The sequence below is a fragment of the Capsella rubella genome, unplaced genomic scaffold (genome assembly GCF_000375325.1).
Source record: "Capsella rubella cultivar Monte Gargano unplaced genomic scaffold, Caprub1_0 scaffold_7, whole genome shotgun sequence".
Classification (NCBI taxonomy): Eukaryota; Viridiplantae; Streptophyta; class Magnoliopsida; order Brassicales; family Brassicaceae; genus Capsella; species Capsella rubella.
The window spans coordinates 5,308,738-5,330,188 of NW_006238917.1; the positions used below are offsets into that span (position 1 = coordinate 5,308,738).

The window sequence follows — 21,451 nt, forward strand, 5'->3', positions numbered from 1 at the left end:
ATTGGCGTTTGATAGGAAGAGGAACTTGCCAAGAACAATAAGAAAATCACAAAATTCCTTGGTAGGAGATGAAGATAGGAAATAGCAAATATTTTTCCGAATATTTATTTCATCAACAATAAATGAAGTCTTTTGAGTATATGAAGACTGTTCAAGAATTGGAATGAGAGACGAAAGATTTAACAGTAAAGGAAAAGTTTTGTTGCTCCATACTGCGATAAGAATTACAAAGGGGGGAAAAAAATATGTTTGAAGAAGATACAGAAAGAGCAGCAGGGCTCTAACTCAAATTTGTGCATTGGCTCCCTAGTTTGTGAACACAGGTTCCTTGTTTGAGTAGATTGTTTTCTACTCTACCTCGCTTAGGATAGGGACAATAAGAGGGTTCATCTGCGCAATGTAAACAATTGCCCACCTACCAATGCGAAGAAACAAAAACGATGCAGTGATATAAGAGAATGAATCAATAACAATAAGGACACTTGCACAATAGACAGTAGAAGACCAATAATGTTCAAGTTGTGGAACTTTCTCAAAACATGAAAGCTAATTCACTGACTTCAGATAAGTTGAACAACTAAATGACTGACGTCCACCTAGAACTGTCGAGATATAACATTGTTTTATCCACAAAACAACAGCAAGTAGTAAAGCGTAGAAGGATCTATCTCTTGATCAAGGCGAAGAAACAATATCAAACAAGAGAGAATCTGACAAAAATGAGAGGCCGGATAACAAAACAGAGGATGAACCATGACACGAAATGCAAACCAGTGGCAGTGATTACAAAAGTCATAAACTTACATCATCCAACAGCAGACAGTGGCAGTGATGACCAAAGTAAGATGTAGCCTGTTTCATGAAAACAGAAACAAAGATTTAATATTTGCCCTAACGAAGAAATATATCTCCAAGCAAAAACGTAGGGAAGTGTTTACACAGATGAAACAACCAAGGCAGACAATTATAAACCAGCTTTTATTCCAGCACAAGAGTTGATTAGAGTCGTGACTCTATTAAGTAGTTCATATTGAAGAAACTATCCTATGAAGGAACACATTCAGAAAAAAATGAAGAGAATCCGCAAAAGTCAAAGAGAAGAATACAATTCTCGTGTACCAATGATCGAGTCTAAAGCGCAAAATGTGAAAAATGGAGCTACTCAATTGAGATACTGGAGAAGCTAGCAAACTGAGCAAATGATGAACTAAACAGATAACGACGGGAAATGATTAGTTAAGAATTGGGGGGAAAGAAAAACATACAGATTGGTGGAGGGACCTTTGTTGAAACAGATTCTAGTGCAGATTGAAGCAATGATGCCGACGACAGCGAATATAAGAGATGTCACAAGAAAAGCCATGAGAGATAATCTTGCCTGCCTGCGACGAGAATCACAAAATCAAATAGCGATCGAGGAGAATCCGATTGAAGGGAAGGTGTGCAGAGATCTCACAGATTGGAATGAAGGTCCTCGAGGAAGAGAAGATCAAATCGTATTCGTACGCAGTGATCTCTTCTGCTGTGTCTCTCAATCCCCAAATTTTGTCTTGGGGGCAATCTTGGCTTTCCGACGATATCAGTGACAAGGGACACCTGTCGTTTCTCTTTAAACTTAAAAACCTCCATTTATTTTTTCTGACGCCAATTTTTACATTTTTGCGTATTTTTACATGTGTGAACCTCTTTTCACATTTGTTTGATGAATGCAAAATAAATAAATTAAATTATAATAATAACCTATTTTCACATTTCATGATTTGAGTTATGGGTTGATAATTGATATTTAGTATAACAAAATTGTATTATGTTTTCTCATTCTTTAAGCATTCGTATATAATAGGATGATATATATATATATATATATATATATATATATATTTATAAAAAGTAGTAAAAAAGTGATTTTATTTTAGTAAAATACACAATCGAGATAACATCTACTTTTTATATAACATAAATAATAAATTCAACTTTTGTTTTTCTACGATTTATTTTTAAAAAAAAAATTGTAGCAGAACTGATATAAATAAATCTAATGAGGAACAGCTTATATATTAAATTTCAATTTTTTGTAATACGTTTAGTGGTGTAGCCTGGTTGCTCTGTATGAGAAACTCATCAGTTGCTGCTACTGCAGATTAGAATGTGAAGTCAGGTTCTACGTCCATCGCCCACGCAAATTTCTCCACAAGAGACTTGTTGAATATCTACATTAATGAACCAGCCATTATATAGAAAGTGGACTCTCTCTCTCTTAATTTCTTGTTAATTAGATCAATTTTTACCTTTTGAATGGGTACTTCATGGCGTTTGCACCACGATACCGTGATCCTAGGATCCAGGTAGTTGATCTTAGACGTCCCCAGCGCCACCGTTTTCAATTCCTCCTTTGTCTGCATGTCTCGTTCCATCTTCTCTATCTTCATCATCTTCTGAGCTATCTTCTTCTCCAACCTGCTTGCATTTAATAACATCACAAAACCACAGTTTAAGAGACAGTCTTTGTCTTCTAGTATCTGGTAAGTGTTTTAGAGACAGTCTTTTTGTAGTAAGTGGAGGAAGGTTTATTTTATGTTTTACGTTTCTGGAGTTATGTTCTTCGTTTTCTTCCCATCAGAGCCTTCCAATGGAGCTTTTCCCTTTTTAGCTCTCTCCAGATTGGTTCTAAGTTCTTTTAGACCCTCCTACATGTATGTCAAGATTAGATGATGAACCTTTCTTAAGTTTCATCATTATGTTGGTTATCTTATATACGCAGTTTTTTACCTTAAGCTCTTTGATTTTTCCAGCCAATCTCTCGATTTGTGCACCGTGAGACTTTGAAACAGTACGCTGGTGATTACATATTATGGCTACCTCCTTGTTTGCTTGCTGATAAACTACTACTTTCTGGTTAACATCTCCGTCTCTGGTCTCTTGCCTCAACTGTCACACCATCCAAACAGAACAGAGCCGTGAAAAATTGTAACACAAGACTACGGTTATATTACTTTATCATTACAGATACTATATAGATCACATATATGTTCATGGTACGAATACTTGTATAGAGCGAAATATTTTTTGTATGACCATCTGTTTTGGAAGTAAACAAGGTTTCTAATCATACCATTACGTCCAGCGTGATGGATGCATTATATGTACGGAAAACTGTAGCGGTGAGGCCAGGCATAAGCTTCTTAAGATAGGCATTCACCTTGTTTGTGTTTAACTCATCAAAAAGATCGTCTGAATTGGCTTTACCTGGATGATTAATAATTTTAACCAAGTATACTCGGTTAAACCATGAGATAATAAAATTAACTGTTTAACACATACAAAGTCAAGTGTCCATAACGCACCAGCCCTGAACTGCCCAATGGCTTTGTAAACAGAAGGTTCAACCTCCACCGTATTCATATATTGGATTGAATCTTTACCAAGGAAGTCGAACTACATACACATTTGGAAAAAGACCAAAAAGTTTGTGTGACTAACAAGTCTGTCAAGGTCAAGAGAAGAAGATTGATACCTCTAACTTATTCGGAGGAACACACTCCACATTTTCTACTTTTAACGTACAACAACCAACAGTGTCTGCCTCATCATCACCCTACTCAGAAAACAAAAGAACAATGAGAACTTCTTTCTCAAGACTCGTAATCATTCACTTAGCAAAGAAACAAAAAGAAGTTATGTATTACCTTCTCATTACCAGCTCTAAGTGCCAGTTTATCAATGAGATAGATAGCCACTGCTATCTGTCGCTTTGAAACATCCTCAGCAGTAAAATTTGTGGTGTACGATGCTCTTATACTGTCTATGTGGTCCTGAACTCAAAACAAGTACCTAATTAAGAAAGAAAAGTGTGATAAACTAGCTAACTACAACCTTCCATATTAAAACGAAAGCTCAACTATTACCTTAAGGTTCCTAGCTTTCTCGTACTTATTCTTGTCACTTTGGCCTTTCTGAGAACTGCTAGGTGACAGAGAAATATACTTGATACCTGGTGGGTTTATAGGATCAGTCCAAAAAGCTAGCCAGGTGACTGTGTTATAATGCTTTACTCCTTTCCATCTGCAAATTAAGTAGCATCTAATCATTGTTAGTACGAGACGACAACATTTTTCACTTACTATATTTCCCAAAATACCATGGAAGAAGATGACCTTTCACCAGGGATGGGACATTCAGGGATAGGAGCATCTTTCCCAAGATTTAGAGTAACGTCACAAGGATGGATACGTTTTTTCAGTTTTCCAATCTGCAAGATCAGGCCATAGACTAGTTTATGAAACCAAAACACGCACCAAACCTAAAATGCAACTTGTTGATGAATGCATGTAGAAAAACAAAACTGTAGCAACCTTGGGATGTTCTCCACGACCACAGAATAGCCCAGGAGGTTCAACATTGAAACTTCCAACCTGAAAGAGAAGAACAACCATCACAGTAACTAAGCCTAATCCCAAAACAAAACCAAAAAAAACACAGAGCATTTACAAACTATGGTAAAGCTTACCTTCTCTTTGACACCGCCCACTATAGCCCACATATACTTCTCCTCCTTCAACTTTTTCTCTTTTGAAGCTTTTTTCACCAGCCCATCATTATCCTATAAAGTTGTAACTGAATTCATCCAATCAACAAGACACATTCAACTAGAATAATCACCCTTGCAAAGAAAACTATCCTAAAGCAATATGATTTGGGACCTTAGTCATGAGAAAACCACATAATCTAAGTAGTCTTTGAGATTACCTTCTTCTCTTCCAAATGCCAATCATATATGGGGGTAAAGTCACAATCATCCAGCTTCTGTATCACATTGTTCTCGCCAAGTAGTTTTCGCCAATCAATCCAGAAGTTCTCCCTAAATCGAGGTTTACTATAATAGTTTGTCTCCCTCATCACAGCAAACATCGTTGCAACCTACCAGTAAACAAGAATCAGATCATCAGCATGTATAAATGAAGCTACTCCTTTGGAAGATATACTTAATTAAGAATGACATAAGAAAGGACGGGGTGACCTCTTCTTGCTCAGGAGATAAGTCGACTGGCTTCCCCTTATATAAAATCTTCACCCCATGAGGTTCATATGGAGGTGGAAAAGTAACACCATTATGTACCAAGGTAGTCCATTTCTTTTTCCCATCACCAGAAGGTAAAGATTTTGAAGACTTGGCAAACTTAGAGTCCTTGATCACTTTCTTAGACTTTTTGCTCCTTGTCTTGGACGGAGGAGAAACTACTGATCTTTTCACTTTGGACTTCGTAGCTGATGACGTACAACTCTGTTTTCCTAATTTAGTTTTTGCGGTTGGTTTCTTACTATTGGAGAAATCTGACTTGATTCTCTTGGAAATTGGAACATCATCGTCATCGTCAGTTTCATCTTCTTTGAAAGGTAATGTTTTAGGTGATGATACCACAACCTTCCTCTTATGATCACTTTGTATGCCAGAAACTGACGTAGATGAAGATGATACCTTGAGCTTCTTCATGGAAGATTGATCTGCAGAACTGCCCTTATCCAGAAGCCTCTTGCCACATACTTTGTTGGGCACCCCTGCATTCTCAAGTGTTGAACTATTATTTTTATTAGTAGAGTCTTGTTTACCATTCTTCTTTTGAAACCTTGAAGATATTGGAGCGTCATCTTCATCATCTGACTCATATTGACTTGGCCGCCTATTCAAAGGGGAATTCCTGAAAATTATTGAGCTTAAAGGTCTTGCATCCTCAGAATCTCCATTATGATCACTTCTCTTGAACACTATAGGCTTATCATCATCATCATCATTATCTTTATACTCATCATGCCGAGCCTCAGTAGCCATACCCGATGAGTTCATGTTAGCAAGTACTCCGACCAAACTTAACTTCTGATCAAGATGCAAAAGAAGGAAAAATCCAAAACAGACAAAAATAGTAAGTGTACAACTTCTAAATAAAGCAAAAGTTTTGACTATTGAGACGACTAACTACTAAAGAGCTGTTAAATTAAACATTTTTATAGCCAGCAGGGGCCAAAGGAAACAGTTTTTGTCATCATAGTGCTCATAAATCACTAATGTATCTTTACAGTACACAAACGTACGCATCAAGGTAGATTCTAATTCTACAAGAGACTCTCCTACGTCTTCTATATATGCACATGATCTCAATAAAAAAAAAACAGGGCTATACAGAGACTTTTTCATGAAATAATTACTACAGCAGACACGGAAATTTGATAATAGTGTGTGCAATGGAAATAGAAAATCCCAGAATTCATACGTGAATGAAAAACCCCTCTTTTGTGTTAAAACACCACAATGATGAAAACTTTTGCAGAATCAAAAATCAAAATGGGTTTGAATATTTCAAACCTTACTCAAGAAACGATGAAAACTATTCTCCTTATCTCTCTCCTGTAAGTTTTGCTGCTCTCTCCTTGGCTTCCGATGCGAGGAACGCTGAGAGCCTAAGGCATGGAGAGCCTCTTTCTCATCGAGAGTGTTTTGATCTCTAAGCGGTTTAACGCAAGACGATGTCGTATCAACCCGCGCGGTTTGTTAACCTCTAACCGACTTATTTCCGAAATACTACTAATCGACTTTTTTGGAGGGTCAAAATGTTTTATTTTATTTGTAAAGGGAGCATATACAAAAATCCACAAATAACAGATTACAGAGAAGTCACTATTACAAAACCTATTCTGCTCTAGCAAAAGATTCATATATATCTCGCTCTATCTATTCGATGGCTGTCTCCTCTGAGACAGTGGTGATGTCTGAAACCGCATCTGCATCGTTATCATTAACGGCCAAGCTCGATACTTCGCCCCTCAATGAGGAAACTTCTTCCTCTTCAGTGACAGATGGAGCAGGGGACTCCCCTGTGCTGGTGCACGTCGTGGTAGTGCTCTGAGTTGAGGAAGAATCTGAACTCTCCGGTGAACGTCTCTGAAGACTCCAGTACATTATACTTGCCGTCAATATTAGGATCATCTTCTGATTCACCTGTCACACAACAGCATCCCAAAACACATCTCATCTAAGCAATTGCTCGTTTGGGTAAAATGTACAAGATATAACACACTATAGATCTTGGTTTCACCTCCAGGATATCTTCAGGCAACAAGAAAACTGAACAACCGAGCTTTCTTGCGACGCTAACTATGTATGTAGCATTCAACCTCTTCTCATCATCTGTATGTTTCAACAATCATAAACATCTAATAAGCTTGATTTGGGTAAACAGAGAAAGTGACTAGGCTCTAGTAAAAAGCATCCTGGACCTGTTTCACCCTTGGTGACAAGATTCCAGTTTACAACTCTTGGCTCGACTGCCCATAGAAGGTCAAGGAAGAATAACCCACTTGATAGACTCTTGTCCTGGAGAAGTTTTAATTTGATTCACTAAAAAGTGATGGGTGGACATATAATGGTAAGTGTTTGAAGTCAGCGTAAAGAAATGAACCTTGAAACTCTCGATGTGCGATTTTCGCCCCATGGTTCTTACTTTCCTGTTGGCCCAGCTGAGGATATCTGCATCAGTCATCTCTTTACCTCGTGTCCGAGATCTGAGACTCTTAAGAAGTTGGAGCATATGGAATCTCATCAACTGCCATAAGAGACCTGAGATAGACAAACCATATCTCCAGTTTGTAAGGCAATCATCTCTTGCATCAAGCTAAAAGAAATGAAACATGAGCTCTCGGGTATTGGTTACCAAGAATAAGTTTCGTATTCCCTTGAACTATGTCATTTCCAGCTACATTTACAAGTGAGAATTTCATCTGTTTCCCGATCTTTACGACCTGATTGCAGTTCTCTACTTTTCTAAACAGCATCTTAATCGGCGGTTTGGAAGCATGCTTCCAGTTGACAGAACCGGGAGAGATCTTGTCAAGAACCTCCAGAAGAATCCATCTGCATAAATTAGCAAATAGAACGGATAAAAGGCTTCAGGTTAACAGAGTGTTTTCAGTATTTTCCAAATGCAACATCATCAACTGCAGGTATATTTTCTAGTTCTACTAATTGCCCTTGCTAAGCTAAAAAAAAAAAGTTTACCCATTTCTAACATCTTCAAATACATTATTGACATAACTGTCAATCCCGAGGCTGTTGATCCATAGCCGGTAGCATCGTTCATCTCTAGAAGTCTGTACATCTTCGGTCATCATCTCTGCAAATGAATACTTACCATCCGTGTTTAGGCCGTTCCTGCAATAGGTAAAGACAGCTAGAGTAAAATCGAGTGCATAGGCAACTAAACAATTAAAATCTTAAGTGAAACAATCTCCAGGTAAAGGATTTCAGGTAAGAAGCTTTTGATTCATTGATTATACCACTGTATGAACACCATCCTCCCCATTCTTTTTACCATAACATTCAAAAGTTTGTTAGTCCACGATGACTTACAAACAAGGGATGTTCGTTGAGTAAACCATCACCAGCCTAATCTAAAGGACAAGCCTACATCTATGAAACTTTTGAGAGATGAAAGTGTATCACAATATAAACCTTTCATGGAAAATTTGTGCCACAAATGCAAGATTCAGAGTTGGAGATCCTTCAACGATCTCTTCTGCAGTCAAGTATCGCTTGCAGTTCATTCTCTCTGCATGACTGAGAACCAGTTCAGCCCTTTCAAGAGGATCCTTTGCATCTAGTGTACCCGGGTCACAGTGTTCAGGTGCGAGAACATTGAGCAGAAAGGTATAGGCTTGTGCATCCTGCAGATTTACCAGCAACACACATTATCATAGAAAAAAAATTAATGAGGAACAAATTCCATCCATGTAATCACCAAAACCTTGAGTAAGAATAAAATTTATGTTTATTTTATGACCTATATATAGTTCATATTATATCTCTTATTCAAGAACTGATATTGATTCTGCATGTTAAAAGGAATAGTAGCACGTAAGTACAATCTTGAATTGAGAATCCCCTAACTAAAGAATTGGATAAGCAAAAGAGAAAGGTTTCCTCCATGGGAAGCCAAATACCTTCAGATCCGCAGAAAAGTTTGAGACAGTTTTCTTGTAACCTCCTTTCTTAAGATGGAAGTTCATCCATTTAAGTAAGACTTTCTCAGGGGGTAATCTCAGCAACTCCTCGACATCCTGCAACAGAGAAACTAATTGTCACTTATTAATTTATAAGACGCATATACAAGTCTGTAAATGTGATTGGTATAGCTCAGTTACATCGCTGTCTTCAACCAACTCAACCAGCTGAGGCGTCTTCTTTAAATTGAGATCAGCGAGTAGTTGAATCTGCACTTACCAACATTATTTAGTTAATGCTGGAGCGCAAAAAGGAAAACTAAGAAATACACAGAGCGGACCAGTGGATTTGTGCGGACCTTTATGAGTTGTGAAATCAATCCAAGCACCAGGTGAGGCTGTAAAACATCATTAAACCACCCTGGTCAGAACAATGCACATTCATCTCAGCCATTAGGCCAGTAAAGCAAATTACCCCTATTGACGTGTGGTGAAATTTGTTCAAATGTACACTGAATACTAAGCAGACAATACATACCCGTCCTTCGGCTAGGTCCTGTGTCCCAATATTAACAACAGTGCATCCAATGGCTTTCGCAGAGTTTAGACAAAGCGTGTGATTCTCATTTCTCTCCCATGGGTTAAGTACACTCTTCGTGTTGATTGCGCGTTCATCTATTGTCCCGGGAACTGCTACATTTATAAGCTTACTACACCAGAAAGTAAGGGAGAGAAACGCGTGAAAGGCAGAAATCATATGCATTCTGTATCAAGATGGACTCTAAACATATGAATGTGCACCTTACCACAGAAGTACGCCATCTTTCACAAGTTCATACAAATCATTAGAATCTGGGTCAAGAGGAAGGAACTGCTTCAAAAAGGGGTCATCCCCAAGATATCTGTTGATATGCTGAATAAAAGAACTCTTCTCCGACTGAAATATCGTGTGAAGAAGTGTCGTTGTACAAGCTTTAAGAAACGAGGATGAGTTCTTATGACCACCAGGTTTCTCAGCTGCTTTACTTAGCAACTTGAGATATATCTGCACATAAAGATCAATCCAAAACCACAATAGATAAATACACCACACTAACACTCAATCCAAAAACGCAATTCACCAAGAAACAACGAAACAGCACATACCTTGAGAAACTCTTCAAAATCCACATCACTGCTTATATCAGAACACAATTCACATAGCATCCCCCTGATTTCGTCCTCCTTAAATGAAGCACTAAGTGCCATTAGCGTAGCCAAAAGAGGAGGGAGATCATCAGTAGTGATCTTTCCACTCTGATTCTTCAAAGACACGAACTACACCACAAATCAAAACAATTGTAAGACATGTAAGGGTGTGTGTATCTAGGAAGAAGGATGGAAAAGAACAAACCTTGGAATGGAGAGTCAGAAGTTCCAGTTGCGTGAACTGGTTCTGCAGCCATGGATCTGAAACGAGAACACCCACGAACCCAGACGACATCTCACCGCTTTACCATTCACGGGGAAAGAAAGTTTCAGTCTTTCCCCACAAAATCTAAAACCCTTAGACTACGAATATACAAAAAGCCTCCGTTCGATTCTCTCCCAGGAAACGAATTCCCCTTAGGCTCCAGGAATGAAACTCAGGAAATTTAATCTGTGGCTGAGAAAAAAAGAAGGCAAATATCTCACCGATTCGAAGATTTTGTCCTGAATATAGCAAGAGGAGCGAGCATATCACACAACAAGACAAAACTGGGGCAACCGACCAAATCAAGAAAGAAAAGAACAAAGACGATTCCATCACGTAAACTACCATCTAACACTAATCTCGAAAGATCGAAGTTAATCCCAATGCATTAAATAATAACTCTTCTCTTTACCTCGGGTGAAGGAAGTTTGGCGCTGAGCACTACAGAATGTGGAAATGACTACCAAGACGGAAGAACTAAAACGCAATGTGCAAAAGGATCAAGTGAATCAATCCCAATGAGACCAATCAGATGATGCGTTAGAGAAAGAGAGAAGATTTAGGCAGCTGCTTCGTGTGAGCAATTTAAGAAAGCCGTGAAGAGAGAGAGCCGCAGAGGGAGGGAAAAAAACACTAGTTTTTTTTTTTTAATGTTTCGTGCTAAGCGAGAAAAGGCTCACTTGCATTGAATGCTTGATTTTTGAGGGTTCAAAGGTCACACGCGCGAGTATAGCATTGGCTTTTGAAAACACGCTTTGTGGACGAATACACGTGGCGAAGCACTGCCTCCACGTACACAAAAGACGTTGACCTTACTGCGTAATGACTTGTCTACGTGTCATTTTTTCTTTTCTTTTTTGTATGGTATTATTCTAAGGTCAAATTCAATTTATGTCAGCAAACATTTTTTTTGGTTTTTGAGAGGAATGCTAGGTTCTTCCAAACTTCCATCGTGGTGTGTTCATGTTAGAAAGGCTATGTTAGATGTTGTGAAATATGGTGGTGAATTCGAATCAGATATTTTAGTTTCAAAGCAACATATACATAGTATGCTTTAGTATCAAAACTCTGGATCTTTTATACGAATCCGTATTACCAAAAGAGAAACCGTTATTTCAGTGAAGATTCCATATATGCGTGAACCAGAGATTGTGACAGGACTTGCGGGGGACCTAAAGATGCATCATGCATGCAAAGAATGAGTTTAATTTGCGGGTAAAGAGGGATTGTTACGTTGTGCAAGCAAAAGTGTATAGTCTAGTTCCTTTTCATTCGTGGGAGGGACGAGCCTTTTCGGGGTCAACGAAGTTTCTTGAGCCCCGCGTTATAGTAGAACGGTCTTACATTTAGTTTATGTCCTTTTACATTTTGTTTATAGTTAGCTAGCATATCTGATTTTTTTTTTTTTTGTTTCTTATGACGACAACAATCATCTAACTATAATAACTAAAAAGAATAAAGCAATCATCCAAAATATCTTGTTGATTTAAGCCAAAGAAAAGAGTCTTTTTTGAGCTCTGTATTGCTTGACGACATTTTTGATCTCAAATGCTAAAGGGAGCATATTGACTACGGTTTTTAGATAAAGGAACACATATATAGTAGTGTGGAGCTCTTGCTCGGAGTTTTTCTAGTTTAGATCTTCAAGACCTTAAAGTCTGTTCTTTCAAGATCTCACATCTGTGGTAGCGTTCGGCGCATTGTCTGATAGAACAAACAAAAAAAAAAGAACTTAACAAATATGGAAAAACAAACTGTCCGTAATAACATGTTCCACTATCTCACTCTCTAATGTCTCTATATACAAGTGTAAATGAAGTATAAATATCCTGCACATGCCCAACTTCAACTTGAGTGTGTATATGATGTATGTATATCACATTATTATTTTTAGTGGGTTGTTATTTCCCAACTTGTGTGTTGTTTCGAAGCGATCCTTCTTGAAGATTATATATAATTCTTAACTGATTTTTTTCTTTTGTTGCTAGTGTTAAAGAAGCTATAACACTACTTAGCATTATTAAATTAGTGTCGTTTGGGTTGGTTGGTTGGTTGGTTGTAATATGTAATTACCTAATAAAAGTGAGTGGACTATGTTTTATCTGTGTGTATATTATATACTTTATAATGCACATGAATGCATGATCATCTACCAAAAAGACATTGATAGTCATGATTCAGTATTGGAGAGTCGAACATGTACACAGAGAAAACAAATAGATGTTTTAATCTTTTTGACAAGATATACATAAATTTGAGATGACTTAATACAATGCAATTACATATATAGTAGTTTTAATTTGTTCAAAAATGTATGTCGAGAAAGAATCGAACCTATCATTTAATTTTATATAGTATGTGTTTTAGACTTTTAATTTACTTGATTATCTGTCGTTAACTGCACGAGTCTCGAAATCTAAATGTTGTTTGAAACCAAACCGGTAATATGTTGCGTAAGAGTGTATGCTTTGATTGTCAAGAAATGACTCCGTATGTTTTGATTTGTAGTAAAAGGTTGCAATCATATAGGATGGCAACAATAATTTTAAATGCATAATGATTGAGAGCCAGGTATGTTGGTCGTCGAATAGACTGAACCATATATACTACTAGAAGATTTGACAATACAAAAAATATAACCTACCTACAGAAAAAAAAGGTATAAAAAAACAAGATTGAGGTCAATGGTCTCATCGGAGAGGCCTAATTATTACAAAAATAAAAAAAAATACTGGAAATGTATTTGGGGAAGTTGACAAAGTAAGCTAAAAACATTTTTAAAAAGGTCAATTAAAAACATTTAGTCTAACATTAAACATTCAACATCCAGTGAGAAACTTTTCATAATAAAAAGTTGTTAATTGAAGAATTGTTAAACCGATAGATAATTTGGAGTATATGTTTACAGCAAAACAAACGGCCCCCACGTTATAACGTGACTGGTTTGCGCGTTTTTGCTGATGTCATTGGGTGATCACAAATAGGTATTCGCCACGTGTACATTTTTACAGATAAGTTATGACGGCCATGTTGTGTGGGACCCGCTCCCGTAGCTGTGTTTTTTGATTTATTCCTTCGTCCGTTCGTTCACCACCACGCCACTTTGGCTTTGCGCCGCCGCCGCCGAGCCGACCAAACGATACACATATACATCTGACTATACAATACTTAAATGTTTTTCTTAAAAATATATAGTTGAAATTGAACTTTGGAACCAACCTATAGAGTAATAATATATACATATATCAAACTTTGTTAAAATCTAATTTCTTGCTATTTGCAAACTTTCAAAGTGAATATTTCTTATACTAGCTACTTTCATATAGTAAGTGTAGAAACATGTGTGGCTATTTTTTTTTTGTTTTTTTTTTGGAATTTTGTTAAGAGTGCCATTTTTGAAACTCAAATTTGTAAAACTGCCATTAACAAAAGTTTCTTTCAAAACATGCCACAAAGGAGGAAAATAGGACGATTTTGCCCTCAGTATTTGTTGAGTGAAGTATGCATGTGATGTAGTGTAATATCCTCTGGGTAATAAAGTAAGTAGGTTCAAAAAATAGTATCATTATAAACTAACTTGTTCCATAATTAATTACAGTGGACAAGATAAAGTGGATAAGATAAATACATGTATCGTCTATCTTTATTAGTTGTTCTTTTTCACTATCCAACATTATTACCACACTAGCATATGTATTATAGACAAGTTAGTTTATAAAAATATAGAACAAGTTAGGGAACAAAATATGGACATATTACAGACATCGGGGCTGGTCCACCAGATCTAGTCTACCAGATCTAGTCCACGAGATTTGGTCCACCAGATTAGTCCACGAGATTTGGTCCATATACAGACAAATGTGTGGTCAAGAGTGTAAACCTAGATGGATCTTAAATGATATTTCCATAAATGCATTACTTGTTTCATCATATGGTCGATCGCTTATGGCTTCAAAAGATCTGCGTGATGGACATGATTGCTTAGTAAAAATAGACAAGTTTGGTCCACTAGAACTGGTTCACTGGATATTGTTTACCAGATCTGGTCCATCGAGATTGGCTCGTCGGAAATAGAACATACAATCTCTATGGAGCATCTGCAAAGCTGATTGAGATCCCTTTGTAGGAAAAACATGGGTGAAAAAGATTTCACGCACTGGTTCACTGAATATGGTCCACCGGATCTGATCTACCAGATCTGGTCCATCGAATTGACCCAGTGAAGATGCAGCAGACAACTTCTAAACAACATCTGCAGAGCTAATTGATATCTTTTTGTCAGAGCAAACGTTTGTGAAATTAGAAATCTCTTTTTTTTGTTATTGGAGAAAGAAAGAGGAAAGTGAAAGAAAAAAAAAGAAACAGAGGAGAGAGAGAAAGATACGAGAGATATGAGACATGAGAAAAGAGAAGAAGAGTTCACTAGAAAAAAGAGGGTATGATAGTCTTTTAGTACATAGGTTGTGGCAGGCGGGAGAAGATAAAAACACTAATGGCACTGAGTAAAAGATTTGTCACTGTATATGGCAGAACTGACAATTTTCTCTTTTTTTTTCTAAATGCAAAATATATAGTACTCTTTCATTGTGATATAACTTACTCCTTGCTTGTGTGGACAAAAACAAGCATATGAGAATGCCCAAAGTTACAAGCTTCATCATTTCAGTGAGAGGGGATGGGCCCCAAAATTGAATTTATTCTCATATTGATTAGATATCTTTACAAGTATTTGAAACAAGTTAATACAAAAGAAAAGAAAAGAAAAAAAAAAACAAAGTAACTTATGATTATACTCATATGCTATTATGCTAGTTAACCAGTTGGTGAAGTAAGACTACAAATATTGTTCAAAGCGTAGAGCAAACTCTTTATTAAGTTGCTACATGGTACATATATACCATAAACATTATTATTTGCAAAATTCAAACGCAAAAAAACATAGATAAAAATAAGAAATATAATATTTTGCTTTATGTTTAACAATGGTTTTAATAATACTAATTTGCAAAGAAGAAAGAGTCAGAGGAACAAATACGCACGACATTATAATAAGCTGAAGCCTGAAGCTGACCGACCAAAATCTCTCTCTCTCTCTCGGCTCGATCGATCCCAAAACAAACAAAAAAATACGTGATTACGCGTAATTGTGGTAGGCTGCACTTATTAATTTTTATGAAATGTTCAATAACTATCTATATATATATATTAAGTTAATAGTTAAATTGAAAAATAAAACTTGTAAGAAAGAAGAACGAAACTAATCATCATGACTTTTTTTCTTTTCTGATAAAGATTAATTTTAAAACTAATCAACGGCGATCATATAAATCAGAATCACAAACGATTTAAGCTAGAAGACGCCTCTCTCTCTCTCTCTCTCCCTCTCTCTATCTCTCCTCGAATCTCGCCGCAAGAATAAAGGAGCCGGTGAAGTCGCCGGCTGAGGTAATCCGACAATGCGAGGAGGATTACGAGCTTCTTCGCTTCTACTCTGTGTTGTTGTTCTGATTCAGCTGCTTGCTTCTCATATCCATGCTCAAAGATCTAAAAGTCCATGGCCTACCCTCACTGGTCTCTCTCTCTCTCTCTCTCTCTTCTTCTTCTCTCACTTCCGACTTAAACTAATTTAATCATCCGACATCCAGATGTTTGTGTTGTAGATATAAGAATTTTTTGATTATATCATATATATATATATATAGTAATTTCACTTTGATTTCCTCATTTGGAGATTATGGAATTTAAAGGGTAGTTTCCAATAATAGGAATTACTACGTTTGATCTTCTAATAATGTATCTCACTCTTTTCTTGAATTTTGTGCTCAATCATCATCAGGTGATGCTCCTCTTGTGATAGCTCGTGGTGGGTTCTCTGGGTTGTTTCCAGATTCGAGCTACGATGCTTACAACTTCGCAATGCTCACAAGTGTACCCGATGCTGCTCTGTGGTGTGATGTGCAGCTCACCAAAGATGCTCTTGGGATTTGTTTCCCTGATTTAAATATGGCCAATGCTTCAACTATCGACGGTGTTTACCCAAAGGGCCAAAAGTCTTACTCCGTTAACGGAGTCCCTACTCAGGGTTGGTTCACCATTGATTTCTCCTTGAAAGATCTCAAGAATGTTAACTGTAAGTGTTGTATGACTCATCATCAGGTTTTACTGCTTTGTTGCTTTTGTGTTTCGTTTCTTTAACTTGTTTTTCACCTTGTTGTTGCAGTGATCCGAGGAATATTATCTCGCTCTGAGAGATTTGATACTAATGTTAACCCCATTTTGACGGTTCAAAGCGTAGCCACGCAGATCAAACCATCATTCTTCTGGTTGAACGTTCAGCACGATGCCTTCTACGCTCAGCACAATCTCAGCATGAGCAGTTTTCTTATTGCAGCTTCTAAAACTGTCCCCATTGATTTCATCTCTTCCCCTGAGGTGAACTTTTTTAGGAAGATTGCTGGTCGTTTCGGGCGTAATGGACCCAGTTTTGTGTTCCGTTTTCTCGGTCAAGAAGAGTTTGAGCCGACTACAAACAGGACCTATGGTTCTATCTTGAGCAACCTTACTTTTGTCAAGACTTTTGCTTCAGGGATTCTTGTTCCCAAGTCTTACATATTGCCACTCGATGACCAGCTGTACTTGCTTCCTCCTACATCCTTAGTTCAAGATGCTCACAAACTAGGATTAGAAGTTTTTGTCTCAGGTTTTGCAAATGATGTCGATATTGCACACGACTACAGTTTCGATCCAGTGTCTGAGTATCTTTCTTTTGTGGACAATGGCAATTTCTCTGTCGACGGTGTGCTCTCTGATTTTCCTATAACTGCTTCTGCATCCCGCGGTAAGCAAAATCTCTTCTCCTGACAAGCATTTTGTCGATAATCTATCGTTGAAGATACTCAAAATCGAAATATTTTTTTCTTCAGACTGCTTCTCACACATTGGCAGAAACGCTACAAAACAAGGTATGAGAGCTGATTATTTTTCTTTGCATCTTGCTAGACTTATCATACCCCATTGAAGAAACCTGAAATTAATTTATGGTTCTTGTCTCAGTGGATTTTCTTGTTATATCCAAAAATGGTGCGAGTGGAGACTATCCTGGATGTACAGACTTGGCATATGAGAAAGCCATCAAAGATGGTGCTGATGTAATCGACTGTTCGGTCTATATGTCTAGCGACGGGATACCTTTTTGCTCAAGCTCGATCGATCTCGGGAACACCACAACTGTTGCCCTAACTCCTTTCAGAAACCGTTCTACAACTGTTTCTGAGTTAAGCTCAGTGGGTGGAATATACACTTTCAGTCTCACATGGCCTGAGATTCAGACCTTGACCCGTAAGTTTGCCTTCAGTTTTTCAACTTGCTTTCACATAAATGGTGGTCTGTTTTGTACACTTGTCTTCCTACTATTCCTACTACTTAACTTAAAAGAAATTACATATAGATGCTAATGTCTGGGTCAAAAGTACAGGCTACAATAAAATTACACAGCTTGAGAGTTAAAATTGAAAATTCTCCAATCTATTTTTCTTTTTCTTTTTGCAGCTGCTATTTCAAACCCCTACAGAGGATACAATATGTTAAGGAATCCAAACAAGAAAAATGCTGGGAAGCTTCTTTCACTTGCTGATTTCCTAAATTTGGCAAAGAACTCCACTTCTCTCTCCGGTGTATTGATCAGTGTAGAGGTGAGTTTCCCTACACCCCTTAGGCTTACGATTTTATCAATCAGACCGTCACATTCTAATGGTCACGCGACTCACGCCACTATGTTTTTGTGTCCCTCAGAATGCAGCATACATGCGAGAGGAGCAAGGACTCGATGTTGTTAAAGCGGTTCTTGATACACTCACACAGACTGGCTACAGCAATAGTACAACCAAAAAGGTCATGATTCAGTCGACAAACAGTTCGGTTTTAGTTGACTTCAAGAAGCAGAGTCAGTACGAAACTGTCTACAAAGTTGAAGAAAACATCCGTGACATTCTCGACTCTGCCGTCGAAGACATAAAGAAATTTGCTAATGCTGTTGTGATCCAAAAACCATCAGTCTTTCCTCTTGCTGAGTCGTTCATCACGCAGCAAACCAATGTTGTGGAGAAGCTGCAGAAGTCTCAGCTCCCAGTTTATGTGGAACTATTTCAGAATGAGTTTGTATCTCAACCATATGACTTCTTTTCTGATGCAACCGTTGAGATAAACTCTTATATCTTTGGACCCGGTATAAACGGAACCATCACTGAGTTCCCTTTCACAGCTGCAAGATACAAAAGTAAGTGGGCCAAATTTTGCACCAAAGGTCTCACAACACAAAATTATTTACATCAATGCCTAACTTTGTTCCTCTTCTGCAGGAAATCTATGTTTGAGCAGCAAAGATAATGTACCTTACATGGCCCCTGTTCAACCCGGTGCCCTCTTAGCCCTTGTGAGTTCTGCTTCCTTACCTCCAGCCGAGGCTCCAAACCCGGTTTTCACAGATGCTGATGTCACTGAGCCACCACTACCTCCGGTTACAGCAAAACCCCCAACCTCAACCCCTGGAACACCATCAACCAATGCACAAGCACCTAGTGGACAAACCCGAATCACTTTATCTCTTCTACTTTATGTTTTTGCAATGGTTCTTGCCTCTCTTCTACTTCTGTGATCAACCCTTGATTTCATCTCCTCTGTTGATAATGTCTTCCGCCCTCGTAAGATTTCCCTGTGTGACTCGGTCAATCTTAACAGCTGGAACCATAAAAAATTTTCCTAGCGAGTCTTCGTGACAACCTCTCTGTTTTATTTGCAGTGACGACTCTTTATGCATGTTGTCTGTTTATATTATAGTTCTTGTCCAGAAAACAACAGTTTATTCTTTGAGTGTGACTTTCCCTCAATTCATTCGAGAAATTCATTTGTTGTTGTATCATATACTTTTAATACTCTTGCCTTGTGTCTTGTAATGCTTATGAGACTGCATCCTTTATAAACGCATAATCAATCTCTTCTTCCACTAAACAAAAAGAAACTGATTTTTTTGGTTAATACCTTCTGCTTCTCAGTTACCAAAAGTTTCTTGTAAAATTTGTTTCCTTTCCATCTTCTGTAACAACTCTTTCACAAGTTGGTCTTTCCCTTGATGCTTAAGGCCATTGAAGACCTGATGAACAGTCCTTGAATCAAGAGGAATTGATCTTCTGAGCATTTCCCTTAGCACTTGTGCTGCTCCATCAAAATCCTCATTCTTATCGAAGGCAGAAACCAACATGTTGAATGTTTGTTCATTCGGATGGCAACCACTCCTAATCATGCTTTTGTACAGTTCAAAACCACGGTTTGCATTTCTCCTCACGCATTGTCCCATTATTAGCGCAGAGAAGGTTGACGAGTTTGGCACCAAATTCTCTTTGTCGAGTTCTTTAACAAACTGTGCAGCTTTCCTTGTCTTAGCTTGCTTGCACAGTCCCAAGATCAGTGCGTTGTACGTCAAAATGTCACGCGGAATCCCGTTGCAGACCATATCTTCATAAAACCGGAACGCCATCTCATGATCACCCTGTTGGCTGTACCCATTAATCAGAGTGTTATATGTGACAGTGTTGGGAGCCACGTTGACCGCTTTCATCTCACCGAAAACCTTACTAGCTTCTTGCAACTTCACAGTTCTGCAAAACCCATGGATGAGAGTGTTAAACGTAACCACATTAGGCTGCAGGCCATTCCTTCCCATCATGTTCTTAAGCTTCAAAGCTAAGCTCAAAAGACCATTTTCACAGTGCCCCGCTATCAATGTATTATACGACACATCCGTGGCCCGAAAACCCAGTCTTTCCATGTCTTGTAGCAACTCAATGCCCTTGTCAAGTTTGCCAGACCTACAATAGCCTGACATAACCATGTTGAGAGTGTATGTATTTGGCGATATCTTACATCGCCGCATCTCCCGGTAAAAGCTGAGAGCAATATCTACCCTCCCTTGACCAAGTAGTGAACTCATGTAAGCATTGCAAGATTCAAGAGTTGGAAGAAACCCGTAACCCTTCATCTGCATAAAGGTATCAGTGGCATCTCTGAATTTCTTCAAATGAGCAAACGTTTTGAAGAGTGAATCAAACACTCGAGGGGTAGAGTCACATTCCCTGTACGAATACAACAAGGCCTCAAAGACTTTGGCAGGCAAATCCACCGCACCGTTGACGAGTACATCTCTCAAAATGGACTCTGCAGACTTGAACTTGCGGTTTTTAGTGAGAGTGTGAAGGACTATAGCATGGGTTTCTAGAGAGTGGGAATCTGGGTTTCGTGTTTTGGCCCAATTGAAGAACTCAAGAGAAAGAAGATAATCTTTCTGAATCTTCACTAGTATGTTCTTGACTCTGAACGAATCCAAGTGGTCTGATAGCTTGTTAAGCTTATCCCAATCAGACTGGATCAGGTGGCTATGAGCGACATTGACGAAATCGAGATCTTGGCCTTTAGGTTCAGGGTTCCTTCTGTGAGGAATAGGGATGCTTGCAGCGCCGAGATTTTTAGAAAGCCTAGGTTTTTCAGAACCAGCAAAACTTGAGAATCGATTAGCACCGGTGCTTATGCGGATCATCCTGGTGTAGAGAGCATAAGCATATGTTTAACCAGAGACTGTTGCAGCAGTATATATATATATATATATATATATACCCAAAACAAACAAAAAAAAGGTTCCAATAAGAGATTGCTGCTAGCCTTTTATCTTCTTAGCTGTGACTGCGAGAAAGGTACTTCTGAAATGGCGTCGCCGGAGAAGGAACTCTCAACTTTTGGTCTGTTGAACTTAAAAATACAAAATTGAAAGGTCTTTTTATGATAGTGAGATTAACAACATAGTAGAAATAGGGCCTTAGGCCTTTTTATGAAGCCCATTGGGGCTTACAAAACAGATAAATGGAGATGCGGGGTATCGATCCCCGTACCTCTCGCATGCTAAGCGAGCGCTCTACCATCTGAGCTACATCCCCATTGTGATACGTTAAGACTCGATTTATT

General features: G+C 38.1%; 5 protein-coding genes and 1 non-coding gene across 7 annotated transcripts; 1 reads left to right on the plus strand and 5 right to left on the minus strand.

Moving 5' to 3' along the window:
• Nucleotides 1–71: 71 nt before the first annotated feature.
• On the minus strand, nucleotides 72–1,589 carry LOC17879248 (V-type proton ATPase subunit e2). The gene is made up of 4 exons (XM_006284679.2): nucleotides 1,457–1,589; nucleotides 1,266–1,382; nucleotides 805–852; nucleotides 72–415 (listed from the first exon to the last, which is right to left on the minus strand). The coding sequence occupies exons 2-4, from the start codon at nucleotides 1,361–1,363 to the stop codon at nucleotides 349–351; spliced, it is 213 nt and encodes a 70-aa protein (XP_006284741.2). The 5' UTR covers nucleotides 1,364–1,382; nucleotides 1,457–1,589; the 3' UTR covers nucleotides 72–348.
• Nucleotides 1,590–2,141: 552 nt separating this feature from the next.
• LOC17878774 (DNA topoisomerase 1 alpha) lies at nucleotides 2,142–5,842 on the minus strand. The gene is made up of 14 exons (XM_006282503.2): nucleotides 5,018–5,842; nucleotides 4,747–4,917; nucleotides 4,508–4,600; nucleotides 4,353–4,412; nucleotides 4,155–4,249; nucleotides 3,906–4,062; nucleotides 3,687–3,812; nucleotides 3,515–3,595; nucleotides 3,345–3,435; nucleotides 3,113–3,246; nucleotides 2,770–2,928; nucleotides 2,584–2,687; nucleotides 2,289–2,457; nucleotides 2,142–2,210 (listed from the first exon to the last, which is right to left on the minus strand). Exons 1-14 carry the CDS (start codon nucleotides 5,840–5,842, stop codon nucleotides 2,142–2,144), a joined length of 2,334 nt encoding a protein of 777 aa, XP_006282565.2.
• A 744-nt stretch (nucleotides 5,843–6,586) lies between these two features.
• Nucleotides 6,587–11,051, minus strand: LOC17878067 (fimbrin-1). 2 transcript variants are annotated; one of them, XM_006283175.2, is made up of 15 exons: nucleotides 10,854–11,051; nucleotides 10,382–10,633; nucleotides 10,135–10,305; nucleotides 9,795–10,033; nucleotides 9,527–9,698; nucleotides 9,348–9,386; nucleotides 9,190–9,258; nucleotides 8,989–9,105; nucleotides 8,501–8,712; nucleotides 8,048–8,200; nucleotides 7,704–7,903; nucleotides 7,452–7,609; nucleotides 7,270–7,366; nucleotides 7,089–7,180; nucleotides 6,587–6,991 (listed from the first exon to the last, which is right to left on the minus strand). In XM_006283175.2, exons 2-15 carry the CDS (start codon nucleotides 10,469–10,471, stop codon nucleotides 6,725–6,727), a joined length of 2,076 nt encoding a protein of 691 aa, XP_006283237.1. In that variant the 5' UTR covers nucleotides 10,472–10,633; nucleotides 10,854–11,051; the 3' UTR covers nucleotides 6,587–6,724. The 2 variants fall into 2 exon arrangements, with proteins under 2 accessions (XP_006283237.1, XP_023635015.1); XM_023779247.1 differs by having other exon boundaries at nucleotides 10,382–10,680.
• Nucleotides 11,052–15,767: 4,716 nt separating this feature from the next.
• LOC17877415 (glycerophosphodiester phosphodiesterase GDPDL3) lies at nucleotides 15,768–19,358 on the plus strand. Its single transcript, XM_006283118.2, has 8 exons — nucleotides 15,768–16,012; nucleotides 16,278–16,571; nucleotides 16,662–17,279; nucleotides 17,365–17,403; nucleotides 17,495–17,779; nucleotides 17,990–18,132; nucleotides 18,233–18,716; nucleotides 18,799–19,358. Exons 1-8 carry the CDS (start codon nucleotides 15,898–15,900, stop codon nucleotides 19,092–19,094), a joined length of 2,274 nt encoding a protein of 757 aa, XP_006283180.1. The 5' UTR covers nucleotides 15,768–15,897; the 3' UTR covers nucleotides 19,095–19,358.
• A 53-nt stretch (nucleotides 19,359–19,411) lies between these two features.
• On the minus strand, nucleotides 19,412–21,367 carry LOC17879673 (pentatricopeptide repeat-containing protein At4g26680, mitochondrial). Its single transcript, XM_006285628.2, has 2 exons — nucleotides 21,152–21,367; nucleotides 19,412–21,030 (listed from the first exon to the last, which is right to left on the minus strand). The coding sequence occupies exon 2, from the start codon at nucleotides 21,027–21,029 to the stop codon at nucleotides 19,488–19,490; it is 1,542 nt and encodes a 513-aa protein (XP_006285690.1). The 5' UTR covers nucleotide 21,030; nucleotides 21,152–21,367; the 3' UTR covers nucleotides 19,412–19,487.
• On the minus strand, nucleotides 21,351–21,423 carry TRNAA-AGC. The gene has a single exon. It is a non-coding gene; the product is annotated as a tRNA-Ala (tRNA).
• Nucleotides 21,424–21,451: the final 28 nt, after the last annotated feature.